Source organism: Esox lucius, chromosome 3, assembly GCF_011004845.1.
Source record: "Esox lucius isolate fEsoLuc1 chromosome 3, fEsoLuc1.pri, whole genome shotgun sequence".
Lineage (NCBI taxonomy): Eukaryota > Metazoa > Chordata > Actinopteri > Esociformes > Esocidae > Esox > Esox lucius.
Window position 1 is genome coordinate 33,443,157 of NC_047571.1, and position 24,186 is coordinate 33,467,342.

General features: G+C 44.4%; 1 protein-coding gene across 1 annotated transcript; it reads left to right on the plus strand.

Annotated features, from left to right (window-relative positions):
- The first annotated feature begins 3,429 nt into the window (after positions 1–3,429).
- Positions 3,430–23,622, plus strand: LOC105025282 (protein APCDD1). The gene is made up of 7 exons (XM_010895863.4): positions 3,430–4,136; positions 11,544–11,727; positions 14,029–14,239; positions 15,546–15,722; positions 15,878–16,021; positions 21,494–21,815; positions 21,985–23,622. Exons 1-7 carry the CDS (start codon positions 4,076–4,078, stop codon positions 22,437–22,439), a joined length of 1,554 nt encoding a protein of 517 aa, XP_010894165.2. The 5' UTR covers positions 3,430–4,075; the 3' UTR covers positions 22,440–23,622.
- Positions 23,623–24,186: the final 564 nt, after the last annotated feature.

The window sequence follows — 24,186 nt, forward strand, 5'->3', positions numbered from 1 at the left end:
GTTTATAATGTTTTAAATTATACTTACAGCTTGTGTTTATCATGTTTTAAATTGTACTTACTGCTTGTGTTTATAATGTTTTAAATTATACTTACTGCTTGTGTTTATCATGTTTTAAATTATACTTGCTGGTTGTGTTTATAATGTTTTAAATTATACTTACTGCTTGTGTTTATCATGTTTTAAATTATACTTACTGCTTGTGTTTATCATGTTTTAAATTGTACTTGCTGGTTGTGTTTATCATGTTTTAAATTGTACTTGCTGGTAGTGTTTATCATGTTTTAAATTGTACTTGCTGGTTGTGTTTATAATGTTTTAAATTGTACTTACAGCTTGTGTTTATCATGTTTTGAATTATACTTACTGCTTGTGTTTATCATGTTTTAAATTATACTTGCTGGTTGTGTTTATAATGTTTTAAATTATACTTACTGCTTGTGTTTATCATGTTTTAAATTATACTTACTGCTTGTGTTTATCATGTTTTAAATTGTACTTGCTGGTTGTGTTTATCATGTTTTAAATTGTACTTGCTGGTTGTGTTTATCATGTTTTGGCTGCACAGGTGGCTTTTTCACCAGGTAAACAAATCTTACCGCTGTGGTTGCAGATCCAAGTATTTTCTGAACCAGATATGGGAGTTTACCAATGTTTGATTTGTTTGCAAACTAGGTCATTCAGTTATTGATCTGAGTGAAATATGGGTCCCAAATGTGGTTGTATATTTGGCAGAAGTTAAAATGTGCAGCTCAATTTCCACTTAAGTGGCCAATGCACAGAAAGCTTTGTCTTGTCTGAACGTGCCAGAACTGCCTGTGTCTCTCGCTGCTTTTGTTTTAAATACATAAAGACTTGCGTTAGTCACCTGAAATACATCATAGCCTCTGCCAAAGCTTTATCTCACTTGACTAACACATTTACATTTATGGGGCATTCATTCCTTGTTTATACCCTGAGCAGGGCAGCTAATGCTAATGGCTGAATCTATCTGAGATCACACTCTTCTGGGGGGTAACGAAGGTGACCAAAATAACATTTCCAATTCACATATACCCACAATTTGTACATGTGTGAAAAACACAACTAATAACTAGTGCGTTCTGCTGCCTGTCATCTAAAACAGAGGGTTTTGACTCATTTACTGTGTGTCTGAATGATCCAAAGGTTTTCTGTGCAAAGTGACACGTCATTCAAAGTAGTTTTAGTTGCTGATGTCTGAGAACATGCAGTACACACACTACTGGAACACACACACACACACACCACTGGAACACACACACACCACTGGAACACACACACCACTGGAACACACACACACCCTTCACTGAAACACACACAAACACCACTGGAACACACACACACCCTTCACTGAAACACACACAAACACCACTGGAACACACACACCCTTTACAGAAACATATACTCACACACACCCTTCACTGAAACATATACTGACACACACCCTTCACTGAAACATATACTCACACACACCCTTCAGTGAAACATATACTCTCACACACCCTTCACTGAAACATATACTCTCACACACCCTTCACTGAAACATATACTCACACACACCCTTCACTGAAACAAATACTCACACACACCCTTCACTGAAACATATACTCACACACACCCTTCACTGGAACATATACTCACACACACCCTTCACTGAAACATATACTCACACACACCCTTCACTGAAACATATACTCACACACACCCTTCACTGGAACATATACTCACACACACCCTTCACTGAAACATATACTCACACACACCCTTCACTGAAACATATACTCTCACACACCCTTCACTGAAACATATACTCTCACACACCCTTCACTGAAACATATACTCACACACACCCTTCACTGGAACATATACTCACACACACCCTTCACTGAAACATACTCACACACACCCTTCACTGGAACATATACTCACACACACCCTTCACTGAAACATACTCACACACACCCTTTACTGGAACATATACTCACACCCTTCAATGATCCTGTTATTTCAATACCCCTTGTGACATGAAACACACACACACATGTAGGTCCTCTTTTAACAATGCCTGTAAGATATCAGAACATTGTCCAGCATTAAGATGGTAACACGACAATAATCACAAACACAGAACAGCCCATTTATCTGACTATTCTGAACATGTCCTTAATGAAAACCATCAAAACAACAACTTTGAAATGTTCCCAGCACACTCAATCTTCCTTGACAGGTTCTAGGAGTGAGGCACACAATGATATTCTTAATCGGAAGAACGTTGTTTAAAAACTTTTGGGGGGCCGTATTTCGTCAGTGTCATTTGATTTATCACACATTTGCGCAAGATCCCAATCAAATTATGCACATCTGAAAGCCCCTTTAAAATGATTAACCCATGTAGTCATGATTGCGGGAGGACTGGTATTCAACCACCCAACGTTAATGCTCTTATGGCTTTGGAAAAATAAAAGCCAGCGGTCCCAAATGTTGATCAGCCTTGACCTGAATGACCGCTTACATCCACCAACATTGATGACACCATAAATATATTCACAGAGCTTTGAAATGGAGGAGCAGAGATGTTTGGGTCCATACAGAGGACTATCACAGGACTCAACACTTCCACTCTTTTCTCCTCTCAACCCTCTTCCTCTCATTTTTTTGGTAAATATCCATCTCTCTTTTCCCTCTTCTGGGGCAGTGCTGACACATCCATGTCTATAGTGTTTAGAGAAGAATGAGAGGGATGAGAGGGTTGAGAGGGATGAGAGGGATGAGAGGCATGAGAGGGATGAGAGGGTTGAGAGGGGTGAGAGGGATGAGAGGGATGAGAGGGTTGATAGGGATGAGAGGGTTGAGAGGGATGAGAGGGATGAGAGGGTTGAGAGGGATGAGAGGGATGAGAGAGATGAGAGGGTTGAGAGGAAAGTCATTCTTCCAGAACACGGGGCCCAGAGGACAGAGGGACAGAATTCCTGGGTGACTACCCAGAAGCCCCAGCAGAGGGGGTTATGAAGATGGATGGCCTGGATCTCCACATACCCCAGTCAGATGTTGTGGGGTGGGGTCATGGATGCTGACCTTATATTTGCACCGTTTCACACATCACTTGCATTCTCTCTGAGACATCTTTAGAGGGAGAGAGGTCATGGTCAGGGGTCCTTCTTTATTGACTGTGACGGTGAACGTTCGGCTATTTGTCAAATTTATTTTACAAAACCTTTTTCACATAGTGCTCATGCAGTTACCCAGGATCATTTTTACATTTTTTTTGTTTGTATGCATGAAATCAGGCAACCTGTGTTCCTCTATAGTGTTTTAACCTCTGGAGGGAACTTATTTTAATCTAGATATTAAGGGACCATACCATTACAGACAGAAATATTCAGGAACCATACAATCACAGACAGAAATGTTCAGGGACCATGCCATTACAGACAGAAATATTCAGGGACCATACAATAACAGACAGAAATATTCAGGGACCATACAATCACAGACAGAAATATTCTCGGAGTCTTTACACTCCCACGCCCCTTAAAACGCATCAGATGGAGGCGACCTCTTTCTGTACCCCGGCTGTCCTCTTTTACACACGAGGACGCACAGTTCAGACTCAGACGCAGAGAACATTACGGCTAATGAAAAACTCTGACAGGATAAAGTTGCATTCTCCGTGGTTTCCGCAGGACTGTAACAGGAGCATGCTAATCAGCATTTTTATTATCCTGTTTCATTTAGAGACAAAGAAAAACATATAGGCAAATTCTGAGGTCGATTTAATCGGTTGGAATATAAAACAAGACGCACTTGAACTTTGGGTCGATCGGTGAAAAGTCGACAGATACTTTGAAGTCTATATAGAACTAATAGTGTAATTCCATCCAATTACAAAACATTTGGTTTGATAGCAATTCAAACAAATTATTTCACACGCAGCATTTTTGTCGGACACTCAGCCTACTGGACATCATTGATTCACACGGATAGAGAATGTTGGATTGCATCACGGATTTACTGCGGACGCGCGGCTAAGTCGACGGACAAAACGAAGCCCATTATGTTTCCAACGTCAACTGGAATGGGGTCTTTCATGGTATTTCTGTTAATTGCGATCTTTGGTAAGATGCATTTACACTATTTACAGAGATACGTTTTCCGATGTATTCCTGTTACCTAAGGTGCGATTTGTCATTTTACATTGAAAAGTCACATTTCTTATGGGTAACTATACTTTGGGTTAATGGAATTAGACTGATTGACTAATTGTGATGTAGGCTAAGTTGATTCATATACTTTCCACTATTACTGTTAATGTACACGGTTATAGGCTATATGTAGTTAGAATGTTTTATTTAAAGCCTATATGTGATGTGATTAAAGTATCCTTGAGGATAGAAAATGTGTTTCATCAGAACAAACCAGAGAGAAAAGAACAGGGCATTTGCTAGTGAATTATGTGTTTGGTTACACTGGTGGACATATTTGAGGCCGAGAAGGCAATAAAAGCGTAGCCATGGGCAACAAGACAGATGAAAGCAGTGGGAGACTTCCAGTCTTCTTGCCTGCACACGCACGTGTATACAGTAATACACACGCGGTTCCAATCACTTTTCAGAACAAAAAACATTTTCGTGAAAAATCTACTCAATACCAATCTACTAATCTTACTCTTTGCATTTGCCCCGATTTTTGTGATGTCCAATCAGCAACTCTGGCCTCAACTTGTAAACAACTTCATGCACTTGAAAATCAAAGTTCTAGATGTTTCCTCCAACAACATCTCGTTCTATTTCTTCGTCACACAGCTTGCACCACAAAGTGTGTGTTGCAGGCGTGCTCTGGAGGGGAACGCATTTACCATCCGACAGCAACAATTTAGATTGCATGCCCAACCCTGTCCCACCAACTGTCCATCCCTGGCCTCTGTAAACCCACAATGATCGGCCATCAGCCGTGTGTCTGGTCACTGGAGGTGTGCCGGCCAAGACTCAAACACCTGGTTGAAATGAAGTGGCTGTACTGTACTGCAAGAATGTAACCTAGGCCTTTCTCACCAAGTTTCATGTTCTCATGTAATGTACTAATGATAGATGTTGGTGAATTTCTGTGCTGAAATTTTTAAGAAACAAGTACATACACACACACAGGTTTTGGAATCCACTTACCCTGAAGTGTGTTTAAGTTAGTCTAACGTTCCATTAATGCAGTGTGCGGTTGCCTCAGTCTACCCACCTGCGGTGACACGCGCCTGTCAGGCCAGATCAGTGTGGCGTGAACATTTATGACCCGCGTCCCTTTTAAGCTTTTAAAGGGACGCCGGTGATGCTCCCCAAATTACATCCTATTCCCTGTTGTAGGGTCCTACCTTTGACCTGGGACGGTGCCGTACTCAGGGAATAAGGGGGCATTTGGGATGCAAGCCCAGAACAGGGCGAAGGAGCGTCTGGACGGACCGGCGTGATGAGGGTTAGCGTCTGGACGGACCGGCGTGGTGAGGGTTAGCGTCTGGACGGACCGGCGTGGTGAGGGTTATAGCGTCTGAACGGACCGGCGTGTAGCCGTGGTGAGGGTTATAGCGTCCGAACGGACCGGCGTGTTGCCGTGGTGAGGGTTATAGCGTCTGAACGGACCGGCGTGTAGCCGTGGTGAGGGTTAGCATGCAAGCAAGTTTATTTATTTTGCACAATTCATACATAGAAGCAATTCAATGTGCTTTACAGTAAAAATAAAAATACGAAATGCAATGGAATTAAAACAGTCAGATTCTTACAGTTCTCTAGCTCAGCTGTCTCCAGGGGGACTGCATGAACTTAACCGTCATCCGCAGATTGTTACATTTGCGGTTATTCCTCTGATAGCAACAGAACTTGCATTATGATTGGTTTTAAGATAGCAAAATATACATTTAATAACAAAACAAAAAAATCAAGAAGAGAAATATAAAATACAGCATAATAATAAAACATAGAATAATAAAATAGAAATAGAAAAAATGTGATAGAAACGTAGAAAGCAATAAAAGCTGTAAGACTACACAGTGTGGTAGGTTTAAGTGAGTTTCAATGCTCTGTCATAGGCATGTGAAAAGAGAAGTGTTTATAACCTGGATTTAAAAATGGAAACGTCTAAGATCTTCTGGTAGTTTATTCCAGTTGTGTACAGCATACCTGCTAAACGCAGCTTCTCCATGTTTAGTTTGGATTCTGGACTTTACTAGTTGACCTGTGTTCATGGATCTAAGAGCCCTGCTCGGTTTATATTCTTCAAACATATCAGAAATGTATTCTGGTCCTAAACCATTCAGAGATTTATAATCTAAAAGCACCACTTTAAAATCTATTCTGTAACTGGCTGGAAGCCAATGCAAAGTTTTAAGAACCGGAGTGATGTGCTCTGTTCTCTTGGTCCTGGTTAACATTCTAGCAGAAGCATTCTGAATGAGCTGCAGCTGTTTTACAGACTTTTTGGGGAGTCCAGTTAAGAGGCCATTACAGTTGTCAACCCTACTAGAGATAAAAGCCTGGATTAGCTTCTCTTGGTCTTTTTGGGACACGAGGCCTTTAATTCTGGCTATATTTTTTATATGATAGAATGCTGTTTTGGTGACAGAACACCAAGATTACGCACTTGATCCCTGGTTTTAAGGGCCTGAGAATCCAGCTCTTTACTAATACTTGTTCTTTTATTTTTGTTGCCAAACACAATAATCTCTTGGTTTAATTTAAGCAATTTTGGTTCATCCAGGTATTTATGTGCTCTATTTGATGGCACAGAGAGTCTATTGAGCTGCTGTCATAGGGTTCGAGAGCCATATATATTTGAGTATCATGGCCATAGCTGTGGTAGTTATTGTTGTTGTTCTGTAGAATTTGGCCCAGAGGTAGCATATAGAGATTGAACAGAAGCGGTCCGAGAACTGATCCCTGTGGAACTCCACATGTCATAGCCACCCTATCAGATTCATGATTACCAATGGTGATAAAGTAACTCCGGCAATCTAGATAAGATCTGAACCAATCAAGGACTGTCCCGGAGAGTCCTACCCAATTTTCCAGGCTATCTATATGTGTTCTATGATCTACAGTGTCAAATGCTGCACTGAGATATTCAATATTTTGGTATTAAAATGATGAAGGAGTACATCAACTGACTTATTTTTAGCATCTGGTGCACGTGGTGAGGGTTAACCTGTTAGCCTATGGTGCACGTGGTGAGGGTTAGCCTGTTAGCCTCTGGTGCACGTGGTGAGGGTTAACCTGTTAGCCTATGGTGCACGTGGTGAGGGTTAGCCTGTTAGCCTCTGGTGCACGTGGTGAGGGTTAGCCTGTTAGCCTCTGGTGCACGTGGTGAGGGTTAGCCTGTTAGCCTCTGGTGCACGTGGTGAGGGTTAGCCTGTTAGCCTCTGGTGCACGTGGTGAGGGTTAGCCTGTTAGCCTCTGGTGCACGTGGTGAGGGTTAGCCTGTGACGTCTGGTGCACGTGGTGAGGGTTAGCCTGCGAGTCAACCGTATGACGTTTCAGACACATGCCACGAACATGGTTAACGAGTGGAAAATGTAACCAGCGTTTAGTGTTCTTTGTAATACAGGAACTAGTCAACACTGGTACAAGCGCAGAGCATGTGTCGTTACTTCTGACCCCCACAATCCCCTGGATCCCCCAAAGTCAAGGCGGTACATCAAAGCCAGTGCCTCGGCTTACATTTGATGCCTCCAGCTGATACTCTTGTGATGCAGCTTTAATTGTACTGAGCCCTAAGGTGGGTGTTTTCAAGGTGCATAGTCAAGCCAGCAGACGCTGACATACAGACTCACAGTTATAATTGGAAACATTTTAATGCTCGCTCTCTCTACCAGCTGAACAATACAGGACATACATTAGCAATTAGGGTTAAGTGCTTTGATCAATGGCAGAACAACACCTCGCAGTCTGGTAGTGGTTGTAGGTTTTATACAGTACAAATGCCTCCACCATCCCCCACATCCTCGACCTTCCAACCAGACTGGTGAACGCACCCCTCACAGCAGATCTCCTGAACGCACCCCTCACAGCAGATCTCCTGAACGCACCCCTCATAACAGATCCCCTGAATGCACCCCTCACAGCAGATCCCATGAACACACCCCTCACAGCAGATCCCCATCCTTTGAATGCACCCCTCACAGCAGATCCCAATCTCCTGAATGCACCCCTCACAGCAGATCCCCATCCTTTGAATGCACCCCTCACAGCAGATCCCAATCTCCTGAATGCGCCCCTCACAGCAGATCCCCATCCTTTGAACGCACCCCTCACAGCAGATCCCCATCCCCTGAATAATAATCACCAAAATACCGACTTTCAAATACCACCTGTGTTCTCCCTCTTGCCCTGGCAGCCACTATAAAGCCTGGTCATTAATACCCTGTCCTTGTGATGTGTTGTTTGTGTTATGACAACTCTACTGAGCCTGTTTGTTAGTATTGTCTTTTGTCTTAGAAGTATTTGAAAGTCTGCTTTGGTAACCTGACCCTTGCCTGCCTGTCTGGTTGCCTCTCTGGATTATCCCGTACTGGTCAACGTTGATACCCGGTTGCCAACCTTCTGCCTGCCCTTCGAGTTCATGCCAGCCTGCCCCTTGATATAGCGTTGTACCTCCCAAATAAACGTCATGCGCTCTCTGTTTGGATCCAGCCATCTGTGAGCATTCATTACCACCAAAACCAGTCTGGTAGTAGCTGTAGGGTTTAGATGTAATAATGATTGATGCAATCTCTCACTGAGGCCATTGTTAGATTTTATAAAAATATTTTAGCAGATTTTTTGATTCAAAATAATAATTGAACCTCTAACAGCAGCTATCTTTGTATTTAATCCCAATTGTTTTAACCTCCAATAGAGTCTAGCTTTAGATTTCATAATAATTGGTTCAACCTCTCATAGAGCCTATCTTTCATTTTCATAACTAATTATACTAGGACATCACAATGAGTCTTTGTAATGACACATTATGTAAGATCTGAAATAATTATGATAGTCTATGCTTCTCTTAATCAAGCGTTAATGATAAAAGGTAGGCCCAGACTGTTAATATGCACTATTCATCTGTAGGGCTGGTCATCCCTGTCCTCCATCCTGGAGGTTTTCGATTAACCATGATTTTACACACTTGATTCTAATAATTAGCTGAATTAGCACAATAAGGCTAATCACAGGTGGAGTTGAAGAAAACCTTCTGGACGGTAGATCTCCTGAAACAGGGTTGGGATGCCTTGGTCTAGACCAGTGTTTCTCAAACCTGCTCCTGGAGGCCCCCTGCCCTGCATGTTGTAGATCTCTCCCTGCTCTGTCACACCTGATTTAAATGATCAGCTCATTATCAAGTCCTTGATGAGCTACATCAGGTATGTGGGGGCAAGGAGAGATCTAAAACATGCAGGGCAGGGGGGCGTCCAGGAGCAGGGAGAGATCTAAAACATGCAGGGCAGGGGGGTGTCCAGGAGCAGGGTTGACAAACACTGGTCTAGACTGTTGCCACATGCAAAATTGGGTAACCTTCGACCTTCTAAATTAAATCCTTCAGCCGTTATGGAGCACAAACACACACAGACACACCACACACACACAAACCACACACAGACACAGACAAACACACACATGCCACACACAGATACAGAAACACACAGACACACACACACAAACACACAGACACACACACACACACACAAACACACAGAAACACACAGACACACAAACACACAGACACAGTGGTTTCTTGTATCCAGGGTGTGAAATCATTCTGTTGGCACCTGTCTGTTCAGGGCTTTCCACTGAAAGGAGATGGAGGCTGGAACTTAATGGTCCACACACTCTGACACACACACACACACACACACACACACAGACAAACACACAGACATATGCACACACACAAAGAGCAGCTGACCATCAATCAAGATAGACACATTCCGTGGATGGCTGTGAAGTGTGTGTGTGTGTGTGTCTCATTGAGCCAGCCTCCATGTTCCTGGCAGTATCACCAGAGTGTCTGAGCGCAGGGATCTTCTGTGTATCTCCATCTGACACATGGTAGCTCATCACCGTGGCGATAACACCAGTCTGGGGTAATACGAATACAACCGGAGAGGAAACCGGTTTCACAACAGCACAATTCCACGAGGCCAAAAGACGATACTACTGTCATCAACGTTATATATTTCAAGGGCTGATATAAGCATATTTCTTCGTATTACAGTATTATATCACCACATTGATGTAGTCAAATGTTTTAAAAACACCCAGCCTCACCACCGTGAGACTTCGTCGAAGACTTGTGAAGTAGTAAGCCGTCCAAAACAAGGGTTGTTCCCTGTGAATCTCATGGATGAATTCGGATGACAATGGCCTGCGAGCCGCTGGAGGAAACCCTGAGGCCCTCCACTGTCACGGGCATTACATTGTTGTGAGGAGATGAGGCCACGGTTGCTTATTGGACATCACAAACACTGAGGAAAATGCAGAGAAAGATCAGTAGATAGGTTTTGTCTGGTATCTTTTTAACAAAAGAAAAATGTTTGGTGCTGAAAAGTGATGAACACAGTGTATGTCTGTGTGTGTGTGTGTTGCGACAACCATTAGACCCAATTACATGTTTCTGCACGTGAGCTGGAAAAACTTGAAACTTCACCGTCTTTGATCTGCAGATGTTACAGTGTTGCATATAATCATTCCTCGTTGGAATGTGAACTCCGATGGCTCTCCCCCGAACACTCAGCTATTCCTTGCCTCCAGCTACAAAATCCTTTTAATTTCCTACATCTCATCCCGTAGATCCTCCCTCAGGGATTGGTATTTTCACGTGTTGCACTGATACTACTCTGGCCGACTAGCTGGAATTTTTGATATCCCTAAAATTCAATTTTAAATGTTTCTTTTTTATTGATAGATGGTATATATTCTAAATATTTTGATCCATCTACAAAGACACTAAAAGGGCATGGCTAACCATACTCAAGAGATTGCCCAGGCATATGAAATGAATATACTGTGTATATATATTCTACTCTAACATAAGGTTTTATGAGTACCCATGGACCTCCTGAACTGACCCAACTTGTGTCTGGGTGCTACACACAGTTTATTCATGTAGTGAATACAAAGGTTAAGTCACTTCAAATAGCACATCAATGAAGTCTGGACATTGATGAATGTCTTTGATTATATTATGTCGTGTGTAACTGGTTTTAAAACCTAAGGCATGCTTTATGACTTTCCCGGGAAATCATGAATCTGTCTCATGGTTTCTTTGGTACAACACCCCCGGGCCCAGTTTCTCAAACATCATCTGTTCCGATTTTAGCTAATAGAATAGGGTAGGATAAAATGCAAAGAAAATACTGTATAGCTAACTGAAACAAAGTCTGTAATATTTAAGTAAATCATGTCTGTTATATTTATTCAAGGATTTTTTTTAATCAGTATTATATTTTTACATAACACTTGTACGATTTTCTGGAGGGTTGTAACATTGGCCCTGTTCTCTGGCAGGTCGGGCTGAGGGGTCCCTGGAGTATTCTGGCAGCAGATCCAGCCGCCTGTCGTCCCTGGAGAAACCATTTGGTCGTCCTGCCAAGGGGTCCCAGTGTCACCACATGCTGAAACATCTCCACCACGGAGCTCGCATTACCGTCCAGATGCCCCCCAACATCGAGGGCCACTGGGTCTCAACCAGGTGAGCCCTGTCTTAGACCTGCACCCCAGCTGTAAACCCCTCCCAACCCCAGATCCAGCTAGAACCCAAACTCACGTTTTGGCAACGAGGCCCTTTGTCTGCTTCATCAGCAGTCCGGGGGGAACGTGTTCACCTTGTTAATTTCACAGTGCTGCTAGATGGAATTTGCTGTCCAAAGCTTGTGCAGTTGCTGACTAGCGTTAGTTCAATGGCCAAGGGCGTCTTTCTGTAAATGTTAGGGCCGGCTTCACAGACACGGAATAAGCCAAGTCTAGGACAAAAATATCTAGTTCAATAGAAAACTCCATTGAGCTTGTTTTTTTAGTTCTAGACTAGGCTTAATCAGTGTCTGCGAAACCGGCCATGTTTTAAACACCTAAATATATTCTTCCTGCGATGTAGAGCCATACATACTCAGATTAATTATATTTATTCTGATGAATTGTGTCTATATTTCCTCACATCTAAACACAACTCTAGCTGTCTGTGTCCACTTCACTGGTGCTTCCTTGTATGCAAACATCTGGGTTATTGATTGTAATGAATGTAGGTCTAATTCAGTTCATCTAGTGATTGTTTGCTTTTCTAAAAGAGGAAGTTAATGCTTTATCTTCATTTTCACTCATTCTGTGCATTGCCGATAATCACCCAAACAATTGTTTTCATAATTTGATTGGTTACAGAGAATATGTGTTGTCATTTCTGCCACTGCATGTTTAAATGGCTTTTAATAAACCTCCCAAAACACTCAATGTCCTATTATGGAATGTCTATCTATTTCGCAATCGTGATGTTGGACTTTACCCTCTCAAAATAGGAAATCAGTGCAGAGACGTCATCCAGAACCCTGTAAATTATAGTTCTGAAATATATACAGTATATGATGATAATATGGTTTGGACAGGATTAATCACTACTACAGAAAGGATGAAAATGAGGCTACCTGTAAAAATGGATCCCAGGAGGATACAAATGTTCCCCTCAGGTGTGGCAGCAGCAGGTATAGTCATTCAAAGGTGGGGTATCAGGGATGACAGCTAACATAGTCGGACAAGTGAGCTACTTTTCCCTGCGAAAGTGGGGACTAGTGAGAACATCCAGAATCATTAAAGGGCCATACCCAATGTGTGTGTTAACATTGTGTATCACTGTTCATCACCACAGTAAATGTGTTTTAGCCATCACCACCGCCTGTTATTGCCTGGCTAAGCTATCTGGTTACTCCCCCAAGCCTGCAGCTGGGACAGCAGTGGAACGTACAGCCGGCGCACGGTGCCCAGTGGGCCACTGTGTAGTGGGCAGCATAGGAATTTCATGCCGGCCGTGGCCGTCGCTTACCTGAATCAAACTGAATCAAAAACTCTGTTTTGGAAGGTGTGTTCATGAGCAACTGGGAGGTGGGAAAGTTTCGACCTCCGAGGGGGATATACACCTGAACACTTTTTGAAACCCCCGAGAAGTAATGCTAGGTAGCGTTAGTGGTGAAAGATTAAAAAACTAAAATGACTTGCTCAGCACACAATGTCACTATATTTGTTTATTTAGGTCACACACATTTGTGCAGGTGACTGGGACATTAAAGGATACTTAGCAGTTTACTTTTGGGTTAACTGAGGTAATGTTATCCTTCTGGCTAGCTAGTCTTAACGTTACTTAACTGTCAATACTGCTGCCTGTTGTTTGTCGTCAAGTGAACACTCTGAACTAAAACAGATTCCAGAATATATAAAAATGTTGAGGGACGAGTAGATATCATTTAAAAAGGATTAAAACATGAAAATTTCACTTTTTATGTGGAAAAAACATACCAGTTCTAAGTTATTATTCAAAGTATGATATTAAAAAAGTGAATAATGTAACTTTTTATGTCATTAATGTTTTTTTCTTATCATCAAATCAAGTTTGTTTATTTGTAATCACCAAATCCTCTCGTTTCACTCAATGGCCTTTGTGCCCTAAACATTTCTGTGACTCTGAAGGCCAAACGGCTTTGCCCCTAAAATGACCAAATGCCAAGCCTTGTTGTGGTGTTGCCGGCTTGCAGCAGTGGACCGGATCCCGGTGACCTCCAGACGGTTACTAAGATTATCACGATATCACAAGTCACTTCTTAGGCGCTGAACCCGCTCCAGTCCACTCCGTTCCTCAGTAGAACTGAACTCACTGAGTTAACTGAACCTGTCAGTCCGTTGTTGGCTAACCCACCTCTGTGAACCTGGATGGAACCACGGCTTGTTTCATTAACATGGCAGATGCCTTCAATAGCGTTGTCAGCAGTAACACCTTTTCTCCGTCTGCCAGCTGTGAGGTGCGTCCCGGCCCAGAGTTCCTGACGCGCTCATACCGATTCTTCCCCAACAACACGTTCCAGGCCCACCAGTTCTACTATGGAGACAACCACTGTACCAGCCCCACCTACACTCTGGTGGTGCAGGGCCGGCTGAGGCTACGGCAGGCTTCCTGGATCATCAGGGGAGGCACAGAGGCTGACTACCAGCTACACCGCACCCAGGTCTGTCTGTCTGTATGTCTAACAGCTACACCGCACCCCGTTCTGTCTGTTTGTCATTCACACAGCACCCAGGTCTGTCTGTCTGTTCCTATGTTTGTCTCTTAACATGGCACAGATTTCATTAGAGAGAACATTCTTGGATTTATACACAGTAATAGAAAGTGTACAGTAAAACACTCACAATGACACCAAATATTGTTTCCACTAGAAAGCCTGGATCTCACTGAGCCGTCATTTATCCCCCTTTCTGCCACTGAGGTCATTCCATATAGGCCATTTTAAAAATAATAATTATGATCTTCATAAAGGTCTTGGGTATTATTAGAATACAGAAACGTTACTCAAAATCACACTAGTGTTTTAATTGCTTTATTACTGTAGGCCATTTCGTCGTCAAGTGATCATGTGAAACATTTGTTTTTGGGGGATTTTCCAAGAAGGTCTTAAACAATTTCACAATGGTGTTTTGGAAAACCCAGAATCTGCTCTTTATAAACTAACAAAATTAAGATATCCAAACATTCTCCCTGCATGTGAAGTTTATTTTTTACACCCTGGGAAAAGATTGAAAGCCCTTCTAAAATAGTGCAAAACATATCGTTCCTGAAATTATAACAACATGTGTAATAAATACACATTAAGGAAAACTCAGTGAAATGCCCAGGGTGCAAGGAGGCTTTACTAGAAATGGTTGTTAAACATGTTTTAGCAGTTGACTTTGGGTCAATAGCACTTGGCATTTCTTTTTGTCACATTTTCTCTTTATTTTTGTGAGGGATGTGGTGAGAGCACTGGTTCAGGTTCAAAGCCATGCTGCAGTGGTATACAGTGTGCACTGGAGGCAGTGGTGAAGATCACTGGACCACCCGAGTCCACCAACCAACCATTAATGTGAAGCATTATTTTCTAAGTGATGTAAGATTTTATCACCTTTAAAGAAGTCTATTGACCAGGAAAACTAAAATTCATAGTTCAGCCCCCACCATCAAAAATTTTTATATTTTATGAAATCATGTGAGATGAACCAGTGGCGGCTGAAGTTAGCTGACATTTGTAAATGCAACATAAAACAGAACGAAACGGTAGATTAAGGTTTGCCAGATTGTGACAGTATATCGCCTAATCACCTGCAGACTCCACAAACAATCCCACCCAAATGCTATTTTTACTCTCCCACCCTCTGCAACCCTCTGCAACCCACCAAAGCCTACTTCTGCCTGCATACTGTCATACAAAATAGCCCAGTTTGCGGCTATGAGACCAACTGTGGTCCGTTGGTTTACGTGGACGTGTGCTCCGTTGTCAGGCGGTGTGTCACACCGCAACGGTGGCCAAGGACCTGAGTCAGCGGTTGAACCAGAGCTGTCGCGGCACGTTGAGGAGCAAAGCACCCTGGGAACCCAACGTGAGCTACGAGCTGTGGAGTGAGGAGGCCAGCTGTGACTGCTCCAGTGAGCTCAACTTCTCCATGCATGAGCTTCAGGTACGGCAGGGTTTCAGAGACGACCCGGCACCCAGAAGGTGGCTGGTTCAAATCCCACAGGGATAAACGCCTGGGAGCGGACAGAACGCAAAATGACATCTTGCAGAGGTTCCCTTGAGCAAGGCACTGACTGGCCCCTTTTAAACCTCCTGCAGCTGCTGCGTGTGGAGAAACAGTACCTCCATCAGAACCTGGATCACCTGGTGGAAGAGCTGTTCCTGGGGGACATCCACACTGAGCGCGCCCAGAGGATGTTCTACAGGCCATCTAGCTACCAGGCGGCTTTACAGAACGCTAAGGTTGGTATCGTAATTTAATGTCTAGATGATACAAAACACTGAGGTTGGTGCTGGGATTTAGTGTCTAGACGTTACTGAACAGTGAGGTTGGTGCTGGGATTTAGTGTCTAGACGTTACGGAACAGTGAGGTCGGTGCTGGGATTTAGTGTCTAGACGTTACGGAACAGTGAGGTCGGTACTGGGATTTAGTGTCTAGACATTACGGAACGCTGAGGTCGGTACTGGGATTTAGTGTCTAGACGTCAAGACCAGTGACTGCATTTGGTAGTATTAGGTAATGTGTTTAGGCCAGTTACCAAACATTGCGGAGTGTCTAGCTTAGTGTTAGTGTGTACTTCCACATTGAGCACAGGGAAGACATGGCACAGTGTGTATTCACCAGTCATCGGCGTCAAGTGGCAGAGGTGCATCCCAGCATTGCTCTTGGGTTGCCAGGACATTTATTGGTTTCAAATCGATGATTTGAATGGCTGGCCCGGGAATGTTGAAGCCACCTTCTCTTCCTCCCTTCAACAACTCTATTGCCTTCCAAAAACATGAGATACTCTTTATTTTTTTCCTGAATACTTTTAAGACCACAACTTAGCCGCTTCCCTCCCTGACCGTGTTCACGAGGAGGCTGTGATTTCAGATGTTTACGTAGTTAAACAGCAGTTGCCCTGCCTCCTGGAACCTTATAGTGAGGTTTTAAAACCGCTCTCGTGACAGATTACCCCAAGATCCGCCGTGAGTGGTCTGGTCAAACAAACATGTACATTTGTGCTGCGCTGGCTGTGCGGATGCAGTCCATATCACCGGTTTAAGCAGAGGATGTTCCAAATGGCAAGCTACCCTCGGCAGGGCGCTGTGTTTGACCAAAGCCTCCTGGTTAACACGAGTGTGCTATGCAGGGGGTAGGATGTCATTTGTTCCACGGCGTACGGCTAAGGAGCCCTGACTAGACACGCCTCCCCGTGGCGATGTACCCGCCAGTGGAACGGGCCGGCATTCGCACGGCGAAACTGGAAACCGTGCGCGCATCCCTAAGGAAACCGTAATCCTTATATAGGGCGCTACCTTTGACCAGGGAAGAAAGGGGGGCTAACTCTCCCTTCTGGTCGCTGTGGCGGGGAAAGTAACACTCCCTATACTTACAGTGTATTTTTCCATAAACGGTTGATAAGCCGTTGATGAGGAAGAACGATAAGTACGTGGCCAAGCGGCAGATTTACTGGCGCACTGCTGCCTGTAGGCCTCAGTCTGAATGAGTGTACCGTAAAGGGACATGGAAACAATTCCCTGGAAAAATGACCACAACGGTGCTTCTCTGCCGAGCACCCACAGGACCAACAACAGGTCCACATGTCCTTACGACTATGATAGAACCGAGCCGGTTGCATCACTCATTGGACACGTTGCATAGGAACCACATCAGCTCTCGTCACGGTAGTTTGGGTCGTGATACCAGGACTTCCTCCCATCTCTGGTAGTTGTCAACATGTGGTATCCCTCGAATGTGGAATCATGCGGCCTTATGAATTATTCTGGAGAACATTCCAGATCTGATTTCATGCATGCCTGGGGAGATGTACTGTTAGAACACTCTCTCAGCCCTCGTCCCCTCCTCTGTATGCCTCTCTCTCAGCCCTCGTCCCCTCCTCTGTATGCCTCTCTCTCTCTGCCCTCGTCCCCTCCTCTGTTTGGAATTCTCATGCAAGGATTTCATAATAAAAAAATAAAAAGATTCCACTAAGCGGATTACCAAGTATGTGTGATGTAGTGTACACAAAACCAAAGTGTGATGCAGTGTACACAAAACCAAAGTGTGATGAAGTGTACACTCTAAAGCTCTGTGTGATGAAGTGTACACTCTAAAGCTCTGTGTGATGAAGTATACACTCTAAAGCACTGTGTGATGCAGTGTACACAAAAGCACTGTGTGATGAAGTGCACACTCTAAAGCTCTGTGTGATGAAGTGTACACTCTAAAGCACTGTGTGATGAAGTGCACACTCTAAAGCACTGTGTGATGAAGTGCACACTCTAAAGCACTGTGTGATGAAGTACACACTCTAAAGCACTGTGTGATGAAGTGCACACTCTAAAGCACTGTGTGATGAAGTACACACTCTAAAGCACTGTGTGATGAAGTGCACACTCTAAAGCACTGTGTGATTAAGTGTACACTCTAAAGCTCTGTGCGATGTTGCGCACACAAGTGTTTATGTGCAGAATAACTATTACTTGTTTCCATCACATTGACATTTAGCTTCACTGATCACACAAACTGTTGCATTAAAAAATTTGCCCAGTCTAGTCTTGGCATCTGCTTCAGACACAGTTTATGCCGCCAAGACGTTTCGCCCCAACATGATGCCCACACCACCATGGTTCACTGTAGGGATGGCATTATCTAGTTGATGAGGGGCAAATTGGTTTTTCGCCAGATGTAGTGCTTGGCATTCAGGCATAATAGGTTGATTTTGGCCTCATCAGACCAGAGAATCCTCATGCACTCACGAGTACTTTCGGCACCATGACATGAGCCTTTTACTCAGGAGTTGCTTCAGCCTAAGACACTCAACGGTAAAGACACTCAACGGTAAAGACACTCCATGGTAAATGCCTGATGGATGGAGTGCTGCATAGTTGGTTGTTCTTCTCTGCAGAGAAATTCTGAAGTAAGAGTGGCCAGTGGGGTTCTTGGTGACCTCCCAGACCGAGGCACTTGTTGCCCGGTTACGTAGTTTGGCCAGACTGCCAGCTGTAGGAAGATTCACGGTCGTTCCGAACCTCTTCCAGTTCACAATGATGGAGACTACTGTGGCCCTGGGAACATTTAGTTTTTTTTTTTTTTTTTTACTTCCCAAATTCTATGCTTCAACAGAATTCTCTGAGGTCTAAGGATAATTCCGTGGACTTCCTGGGTTGGTTTGTGCTCTGTGTGATTCCCTATATAGACACGCGTGTGTCTTTCTAAATCATGTTCAATTACTTCAATTTGCCACAGATGGACTCCAATCAAGTTATAGAGATCAAAGGACACAGGATGCATCTGTGCTCAATTTGAAGAGTCAAGGCAAAGGGCCTGAATATACTTTTTCAGTTTTCTTTTTTTTTTTATCCAATTGGCATGAAAGCAAAAAATTTAAAAAAAAATTGCTTTGTCATTGAGCTACTGTGTGTAGATTGACATCCGAAAAAAGACATTAACAATTATAAATTAAGTCTATAATACACCAAAATTGAAGTGAAAGTGAAGGGGTCTGAATTCTCTTGCTCTTGCTCCTGTATTGACAAAGTTTATTTTTATCGAAATAATCAATGTACACAAGAAGCATTTGCATTTTACATTAGCTCTAATTGAAAACCGGCAACCCCAGGTCACCAAAAGCATTTCCCCTGTCCAACTGTTCAGTTATTCGTCAGAATTAGAAATGACCTGAAAGAAACACTTTGGACAAGAACATCACCACCTGCAAAACGCTGGCCAGAGGCCAAGCAACAAGCCAATGATCAGATTATAGACCAGCAACCGCTTGGAGACACGGGATGAATAGAGAGGGAGAGTTCAAACTGTGCGGCCCTTCTCAGCTAGCCCCAGGCATGCATGAAATCCAGGTTGGAATGTTCACTCCGGACCTAGTTGGAGTCGTGTCAAACCAGGGCATCGGGAGAGATCGGCCAATGGAGATGGGAGTCCCACCCAGTTGACTGCATTAAAACGGTGGAAGCCCTCAGTGACGCCAGCGGTCTTGAAGTAAAAACATTTAAGGATGTGTCCTCTATCGATCTCTGTTTTTCCTTCTAGACATGCCTCAGAATGCTATAAACCAGCCAGTGCTGAGGTTCTAACGGTTCCTTTTTTAGGACGTTTTATTGCCATGGTGAAAATCCGATCCATTAATCTTTAGTGGGAATAGTCGGGCCCAGTGTGAGCACAGAGTTTCGGCGCTGCCAGCCTCAAGGCTGTGGCTCAAATGGTGCCCTACCTCCTACACAGCATGCTACTTTTGACCCGAGCGGTGGTTTGTAGGGAACCGGGTGATTATTTGGGACTCCCTGTGGTTTTTGGGGTTGATCTCAGCGGTGACGCAAGCGAGAGCGAGGCAGCAGACGCTGTTTTGACCCGATTTGACTACTTTTCCACCAACATGGGTTTCTGTTTCTCCTCTCTGCCGAACGCTGCCCAGACAAAGTTCTGACACTTTATTTAAATAGTTATTATCGCAGGTCTGTGTTTGGTCCCATACACGGTACATGGCGCTCTATGGCGTACGGTACTGTACGTTATCCACCAGGATACCGCACGTTAACCACGGCCCTGTACGTTATCCACCAGGATACCGCACGTTAACCACAGACCTGTATGTTATCCATGTTACTGCGCGTTGTCAGCGATGCGGTACGTTCACGACCGCGGTCAGGGATAATCGAACATTTTACACACGTGAAGCTCTCAACAAACTTCTCCTTTTGTCTCCCACCTAAATCTCTCCATTCTATCGGTTTCCCTCTTCCCTGTGCACGCCCCTCTCAATTAACCTCTCTTTTTACCCTGACTCCAGTAACCCACGATGCAGATTTTAAGTTACATTCTCGTAAATCATGATGTTGACTTACAGGAAAACATCTCCCGGGACAACGAACCTGTAGAGGGGAAAGAGTTCAGTTCAGTTCAGAAATAGAAGGTCGTCCTGTGTCGCATTAGTGACCTGGTGAGACAGACGAGACATGGCCAGCAATAAATAGTGACTGATGACCTTGTACACCTTTGACCTCTTTATGAATCTGAAGCACCCATGCTGCTTCTCTCCATCCCAGGAACAGAAATCCTGCTGGAAGACAGAGCCGCATTTCTCTTGTCCTTTTTTTCCCCCTTTCTTGTCATTCTTAAGTTTTTTTTGCCTGCCCTGTCTATTCCAGGAAAACATGTGATCACCCTGAAAAAATACTGGAAGAATTGCTTTGGTGATTCTTCCACTCTTGTTTCTATCTAATGGATATTTTCCTTGCTTAATTCCAAAGTACCGCAAAAGTTTAAGGTACCCAAGACCTTATAGGTTCAGATGGGTTCTGCCAGTTAAACTAATGTCAATGCGTTCACACGTTAATCTTCAAGAATCAATGGGAAGCTGTGGCTAACTTAATTTAGCAAAACAATGTACGTAGCAAGGACAACCCAAGTCCCATTTAAATATCTGTGGTTGTTTTGAATTGAAGGATCCTGAATATCCATTACATTTCATTGCAGACGTCTGTTCAAAATTATTAATTTGCGGTTCATTGCTAAGGAAACAGTATTGAATAGACAAGACACCCCTCAATCTAACTTTAAGATGTTTTGGACACCGCAGTGGCGATTGTAAAAAAAAAAATCTAAACCACCCGTTTTTATCCTCTGATCGTATTTAAACGCATGTCATGTTCTTCCTCTGGTAAGTGCAGCCTACGCATGTGAACGACAGAAAACATTTAACTCCTCTCCACAGAACCACGACCAGGGCTGCATCGCCTGTCGCATTATCTACCGCTCGGACGAGTTCCACCCTCCCATCCTGGTCCCGCGGCCAGACCTGACGGTCGGGCTGTACGGCCAATGGGTGAGCCAGCGCTGCGAGGTCCGCCCCGAGGTCCTCTTCCTCACCCGCCACTTCGTCTTCCATGACAACAACCACACGTGGGAGGGTCACTACTACCATTACTCCGACCCCATCTGCAAGCACCCCACCTTCAGCATCTACGCCCGCGGGAGGTACAGCCGCGGGACGCACTCCAGCCGGGTGATGGGAGCGACGGAGTTCGTCTTCAAAGGTAAAGGGTCGGGGGGGGGGGGGGGGGGGGGGGGTTACATCCCGCCGAGGGTGAACTTCGGGCTGCGGAGGGGACGGTGTGGTACATCTGTGTACTTCAGACGGAGAGGATTCACGATCCGGAAAATGAACGCCTCTCTCTTGCTCTGTACTTGTTCCTCCTCCTCTAGTGAACCACATGCGTGTTATGCCCATGGACCAGGCCACCACGTCTCTCCTCAACGTGTTCAGTGGTAATGACTGCGGGGCCCAGGGCTCCTGGGAGGTGGGCGTGGAACAGGACGTCACGGTAACCAATGGCTGTGTGGCCCTGGGCATCCGCCTACCGCACACCGAGTACGAGCTCTTCAGGATGGAGCAGGACACCCACGGGAGGTACCTCCTCTACAACGGCCAGAGGCCCTCCGACGGGTCCAGTCCCGACCGGCCCGAGAGGAGGGCCACCTCGTACCAGACGCCCCTGGTCCAGTGTTCCGCCAGCAGCGTGAGGTCGGAGGTCGCGGGCGCTGAGGACGGGGACCAATCCCTGAGGCAGAGCAACGGGGCGGCGGCGGGGAGGCGGAGGGAAACGGGAGTGGTCCTGAGCTCCCTGGTCGCGGTGCTGTGGGGCCAACGCCACTGCTAGGACTGCGGGCGGAACCGATGGGGGTTCTGGAAGCGGTGGAACGTGGGTTCCGTGGAGCCACACGACACGGACTTGTAAATAGAGACGCAGGGATTCCAGCAGGGGGTTGGAAACAACCTGTGACAGCAGGGACTCCACAGAACGGCCTTCAGCCCGCAGGGAGAGCATGTTGACCTTTGACCCGGACACACTTAGAACTTCTAGAATGTACCTTTAACGCCATCGGGAGGCGAGGGGGGGTCTACGACGAGGAGCGAGAGACGAGGAGGAGAGCGGAGACTGTTCTCTTTGACTTTCGTTAGCGCCAAAGCCACTGCCGTGCCACCCGACTGCACTTTACTGGCGTGGAAACGGGGAAATGCATTAATCTGTGGGTGAATCCCAAATGGTATCCTGTTCCACAGAGGGCACTACTTCTGAGCAGGGTTCATAGGGAGCAGGGGAACCTTGGGGACGCCGTTTCATACGGAAATGTCTTCACAAAATATCACGTTTCTTCTTGGTACTACAAGTGGATGAACTACGGTACACATAAACATGTAAAAACATTTAAAGTGTTATACAGTAACTATTTGCTCTCACAGGGAGGATAAACGCAACAGATTTAGGATTCAGGGTTAAAGGGAAATACATTATCTGTACATTATCAATATATTAGGACTACTGACAGATATACAGTATGAAGAGATTAGCAAAAATCATTCCCTTTTACAAATTCCCCTCATTCCCCCAGAGGATTCAGATTTTCTGCGAATTCCCCCTCCGAATTACAGGAAATCAAACCAGTTTGTGACTTTACCAGATTTTTGCAATCCTACAGACTTCCAGGACAAACATAACATCACCCTGTTTTATGTCTCCAACTTATCCTTACAATTAAAAAAATTACTAAAAAAGAAATTTCATTTTTGGCCGTAATGTTTGCAGAGGTTTTACCAAACACTTTAAATTCACATCCAGCGCTGAGATAAAAAGCTCAATCTGCACTGGAAGGTTTTTAAGTCATTCCAATGCAAAATATTTAGATAGTGTCTTGAATACAACCAGGTTAAGTTCATTACGGATCTCAGGAGGTTGTGAGTATGATACAATGTTTTTCATGACACCCTATAGAGCACCACATTCTGAAAACGATTCACAGTAATTGTAGATAATTTACTTGTTTACCACTGAAAACCAGAAGACATTAGTAGGCTTTCGTTCTTCAGGTGTGTGTGTGTGTGTGTGTGTGTGTGTGTGTGTGTGTGTTCCCCTACCTATTTACAGCTAAAAGTTTTTGTTGGCTTACAGGTTAGTTAGAGGTTTTGAGAGGACGGGTAGGTTACAGAGGTTAAGGATCAGGTCTTTTAGAGTTTGGGGGAAAAAACTGTGGGTGTCTACTGGGTATGTCTCCAAGTGAAACATGAACACATTCTCCTAGCCAGCGGGTCTGGAATCGGCAGAATCGGGTGTTACTGGCTTGGACAGAACAAAACCCTGCACACATAGGGTGGGGTTTGTAGGGTAAGAACCGAAAGACCCACACGGTGAATTATTATTTCAGAGTTCAGGAACTAACAGTAGAAGAATACATTTAAAACCTAATGAGGAGTGGGACCACCCCTTGATATGGTAGTTTTTTAGTTTTGTGATTTAATTATTTCAAAGCAAGTCCTTTTTATTGTGGTGTTTCCGTTATTTCGGTTCTCTGGGTTCAGATGCAGCATAAGCAGTGCCTGTCAACCCAATCAGAAATTAGCCTTCACAT